Genomic DNA, 5462 nt, shown 5'->3' on the forward strand with positions numbered 1-5462 from the left:
CTGATGTCCTTCCTTTCTATTGCGTTAATCTCCTCTCTAACCAGCAATGCTACCCCACCTCCTTTTTCTTTCTGTCTATCCCTCCTGAATATTGAATATCCCTGGATGTTCAGCTCCCAGCCTTGGTCACCCTGGAGCCATGTCTCCGTGATCCCAACTATATCATAGTCATTAATAGCTATCTGCACATTCAACTCATCCACCTTATTACGAATGCTCCATGCATTGAGACACAAAGCCTTCAGGCTTGTTTTTACAACACTCTTACCCCTTATACAATTATGTTGACATTTTTGCCCTGGATTTGTCTGCCTGCCACTTTTACTTTTCACCTTGCTACCTATTGCTTCTACCCTCATTTTACACCCCTCTGTCTCTCCGCTCACACATTTAAGAAACCCTTTCCCTTTAACTCCATCCTCGACTATCCCATTTGACACCCCACCCCCCTTATTCAGTTTAAAACCACCCGTGTAGCAGTGGCGAACCTGCCTGCCAGAATGCTGGTCCCCCACAAGGAAGTGTGACATTAAACCAGAACCTTTTCCACTGCCAAGGATCCAAGGACCAAGATGGCCACAGAGAAAGGGAGGGTGGGACTAGTATAAAAAAGCACAGACATGATGGGCTGAATGGCCTCCTGTGGGTCAATGAGTAGATTATGGGTACTATCTCGGGGGATTGCTCAGATGGAGCTCTGGTCAGCACAGGGTTGGGCTGTTGGTCCTCTCCATCTTAGAAACATAGAAAATAGACGCAGGAGTAGGCTATTCAGCCCTTCAAGCCAGCACCAACATTCAATATGATCATGGCTGATCATCCAAAATCAGTACCCCATTCCTGCCTTCTCCCCACGGGGAGAATGTTAGCTTGATTATGTGAGCCCTAAGAGCTAAATCTAACTCTCTCTTGAAAACATTCAGTGAATTGGACTTTGACCAGTCAATGATACAGACCATCAACAATCACCTGGCCTGGATCTTCTGCACAGTGACTACCATCTATCTACCTCATTGGTGACCCTCGGACTATCTCTGATCAGACTTTGCTGGCTTTACCTTGCACTAAATGTTATTCCCTTATCCTGTATGTGTACACTGTAAATGGCCCGATTGTAATCACGTATTGTCTTTCCGCTGACTGGTTAGCATGCAACAAAAGCTTTTCACTGTACCTCGTTACAGGTGACAATAAACTAAACAGAACTGAGAATTTAGACCTTAGAGATACAGCGCTGAACAGACCCATCGCCCCATCAAGTCCGCGCCAAATAGCGATCACCCCATACAATAGTTCTATCCTATACACTAGGGACAATGGGTGGAAGATTGCAACCTTCACGTGGTCCGCCCTGTTTCGACTAATGCAATCAATTCGACGTGCACAAACGGAAGATCAAATAGAACAAGTTGTCCTACAACTTTAGGCTGTGCACGCCACACAAAAGAAGACTAGGGACAATTTATGATTTTTACCGAAGCCAATTAACCTACAAACCTGCACGTCTTTGGAGTGTGGGAGGAAACCGGAGCAGCTGGAAAAAACCCACGCTGTCACAGGAAGAAGGTACAAACTCCGTACAGACAGCACCCGTAGTCAGGATTGAACCCTGGACTCTGGCGCTGTAAAGCAGCAACTCTACTGCTTTGTCGCCCAGTGGGAAACGTAAAGATAGAATACATCCAGTGATTGAGTGGTCCGACCACAGTTACCCTGTAGAAGTCCTTACGCCCCATCTGGGAGGCCTCAGCATCTTGGAGAGCAGCGGTGGTGTTCCCCATTATCAGGTAACATCGTGAGCGAGCAACTAGACAGTTCTTGTTCCTGGTTTCTTGCTGAAGAGCCTGCAATGAAAATGTCAACACATTTCACCCGGCCCACTGCATAATGAGATTTGTTTTTCTTTAAATAGGACGAGGGATGAATGAAGATAAACACAAAATGCTGGAGTAACTCAGCGGGACAGGCAGCATCTCTGGAGAGAAGGAATGGTGACGTTTCGAGTCGAGACCCTTATTCAGGCTCAACAATGGACGAGTCTGAATGAGAGATAACTGTTTTGGAGAAAGGTTTAAGAAAGAACAGCAGATGCTGGAAAAATCGAAGGTAGACAAAAATGCTGGAGAAACTCAGTGGGTGAGGCGACATCTATGGAGCGAAGGAATAGGTGACGTTTCGGGTCGAGACCCTTCAGAGAAGGGGATAATTTTCTTGCCAAACACGGGACCGGTACAGCTCCCTCTACATTAGACCAGTACACACCCCATGTACAGATGTAGGAGATAGACCAAAGTGTTGGAGTAACTCAGCGGGTCAGGCAGCATCTCTGGAGAAAAAGGATAGGGGACCTTTCGGGTCGGGACCTTTCTTGAGATGGTTCAGACCCTTCTTCAAAGAACTTATTAGAAACTTACAAAATTCTTAAGGGGTTGGACAGGCTAGATGCAGGAAGATTATTCCCGATGTTGGGGAAGTCCAGAACTAGGGGTCACAGGATAAGAGGAAAGTCTTTTAGGACCGAGATGAGAAAATCATTTTTTACACAGAGAGTGGTGAATCTGTGGAATTCTCTGCCACAGAAGGTAGTTGAGGCCAGTTCATTGGCTATATTTAAGAGGGAGTTACATGTGGCCCTTGTGGCTAAAAGGATCGGGGGTATGGAGAGAAGGCAGGGATGGGATAATGAGTTGGATGATCAGCCATGATCATATTGAATGGTGGTGCAGGCTCGAAGGGCCGAATGGCCTACTCCTGCACCTATTTTCTATGTTTCCATGAAGGGATTTGAGAGACAGATAGAAAGGGAGCGAAGAACTGTTTCTTCTTTAAGTATCTGTCAATGATTCCTCTTGATGTTGATGTACATCTTCATTAAAATCATAAAGCAGGGAAACAAGTCCTTCGGCCCAACTCATCCATTCCGACTAAGATGCCCCATCAACTCTAGTCCCATTTGCTCATATTTGGCCCATGCGCCTCTCAACCCTTCCTCTCTGTGTACCCGTCCAAGTGTCTTGTATTGAACCTGTTTCTGTTGTCCTGCCATCTAATAATAGTAATAATTACAATGATGATTACAAACTCACGCTGGAAGACCATAGTTGCTGAATGAGAATATATTCCTCGACTGACTGTCCCTTCAGACATTGGATTTCCCCAGCCTCTGCTGGCCGGGGAAGAAATTATGGGGAAGATAGACACAAAAAGCTGGAGTAACTCAGTGGGTCAGGCAGCATTTCTGGACAAAAGGAATAGGTGATGTTTCGGTTCGAGACATAGAAAACATAGATCATACAAAAATAGGTGCAGGAGTAGGCCATTCGCCCCTTCGAGCCAGCACCGCTCGAATTGTATTCACTGGAATTTAGAAGGATGAGAGGTTATTGGACAGGCTAGATGCAGGATGCAGGAAAAATGTTCCCGATGTTGGGGGAGCCACAGTTTAAGAATAAGGGGTAGGCTATTTAGACCAAAGATCCTATAGCTCTGCTATAAGATCCTTGATTTAGACTGAGATGAGAAAAAACATCTCCACCCAGAGAGTTGCCACAAAAGGCAGTGGAGGCCAATTCACTGGATGTTTTCAAGGGAGTGTTAGATTTAGCTCTCAGTGCTAACGGAATCAAGGAATATGGGGAGAAAGCAGGAACTGGTCACTGATTTTAGATGATCAGCCATGATCATATTGAATGGCGGTGCTGGCTTGAAGGGCTGAATGGCCCACTCCTGCACCTATTTTTCTATGTCACCCATTCCTTCTCTCCAGAGATGCTGCCTGTCCCGCTGAGTTACTCCCGCTTTTCGTGTCTATCTTCGGTGTAAACCTCTGGGACTGATCTGGACGATGAGAAGCGGCTGGTCGGGGCCACACGGGTGAGATGTACCACCACGGGGTGGATGCCTGCTTGCATTCCGGGCGGGGAGGTGCATGCTTACATGGGTGTAGCTCTGGATGGCTTTCTCGTACTCGCCCCGCATGTAGAGCCGGTCTCCCTCCGACTTGTAGGTCAGGTAGGAGCACACAGGGCCGGCCAGAATCTCTTCGTCATCGTCAGCCATGATCCCGGCCCCGCTCTCCCCGCTCCTCCCGTGGACACAGGATGTTTGCAGTGTAACCAGGGTGTTCGGTGTCGCCTAGCAACCCCTTAACCACAGGACGCGGGGGCAGTTCCAGCGGCGCGGAGGGAGGGAGGGAGGAAGGAGTGGAGAGGGGAGGAGAGGAGAGGAGAGGGGAAGGGAAGGGAGGAAAAGGGAGGGCAGGAGAGGGAAGGGGAGAGAGGCTGCGCCTTCTCACTAACCCCGCTGCTAGTCACCTGCTGCAGTCTCTGCCGTCGCTCCGGAATAAGGTGCAAACACTATAGACAATAGACAATAGGTGCAGGAGCAGTCCATTTGGCCCAGGGACCTTATCCCATCTGCCGCTTGTTCAATGGTTCGACGGTACTTTATTACCAAGATACAGTGAAATTAATGTTTGTATAGTGTTCAATGCAAGTATTACATACATCTTAGATACAGTACTAGCGTATATAAATAGTACACTGAGATGGCATATTCTACAATGCAGTCCTGTGTGGCTAGGTTCAGCTCCAACTCAATAATTAAGTTTGCTGATGACACTGTGGTGGTGGGCCTGATCTCAGACAACGACGAGAAGGCCTACCGGGAGGAGGTGGCTGATCTAGCACTCTGGTGCCAGGATAACAGCCTCCTCTTGAACATCAAAAAAACAAAGGAGCTGATCATGGACTTTAGGAGGGCATATCATCCGAGGACGTACACTCCATTGAGGATAAATGGGGATCCTGTGGATAGGGTGAACTGTTTTAAATATCTGGGAGTCCACATCTCCGAGGATATGACATGGGCATCACACGCCTCAGCACTCGTGAGTAAGGCAAGGCAGCGCCTTTACCACCTCAGGCAATTGAGGAAATTCAGAGTGTCTCCGAGGATCCTCCAGTGCTTCTACGCAGCGGCGGTGGAAAGCATCTTGTCCGGAAATATTACCATCTGGTTTGGGAATTGCTCTGCCAAGGACAAGAAGGCTCTGCAGAGAGTAGTCCGTTCGGCCGAACGCACTATGGGAACTTCACTCGCCACCCTGCAGGAACTATACAACAGGAGGTGCAACTCCAGAGCAAATAAAATCATGGGAGACCCCTTCCACCCCTGCAACGGACTGTTCCAGCTGCTACGGTCAGGCAAACGCCTCCGTTGCCATGCGGTGAGAACGGAGAGGTTGAGAAGGAGTTTCTTCCCAGAGGCCATTCGGACTGTAAACGCCTATCTCACCAGGGACTAACTTTACTGAACGTTTTTCCTTCCATTATTTATTATGTAAAAGAATATGTGTGTTATGATTGTGTTTATAATTTGTTTGGTTGTTTGTCTTTTGCATAAAGTCCGCGAGCATTGCCATTTTCATTTCACTGCACATCTCGTATGTGTATGTGACAAAT

The 5462-nt window shown here is 47.7% G+C and overlaps 1 protein-coding gene across 1 annotated transcript in view; it reads right to left on the reverse strand.

Moving 5' to 3' along the window:
- The window catches only part of odad4 (outer dynein arm docking complex subunit 4), a 48469-nt gene extending 44225 nt beyond the window's left edge, over window positions 1-4244 (reverse strand). The window contains exons 1-2 of the mRNA XM_033034987.1: window positions 3937-4244; window positions 1713-1844 (exon numbers count right to left, since the gene is read on the reverse strand). Of these exons, the coding sequence (XP_032890878.1) occupies window positions 1713-1844; window positions 3937-4059 (255 nt within the window). The 5' untranslated portion in view covers window positions 4060-4244. The remainder of the gene's footprint in view (window positions 1-1712; window positions 1845-3936) is intronic.
- Between the last annotated feature and the right edge of the window lie 1218 nt (window positions 4245-5462).

The sequence above is a fragment of the Amblyraja radiata genome, chromosome 16, assembly GCF_010909765.2.
Source record: "Amblyraja radiata isolate CabotCenter1 chromosome 16, sAmbRad1.1.pri, whole genome shotgun sequence".
NCBI lineage: Eukaryota > Metazoa > Chordata > Chondrichthyes > Rajiformes > Rajidae > Amblyraja > Amblyraja radiata.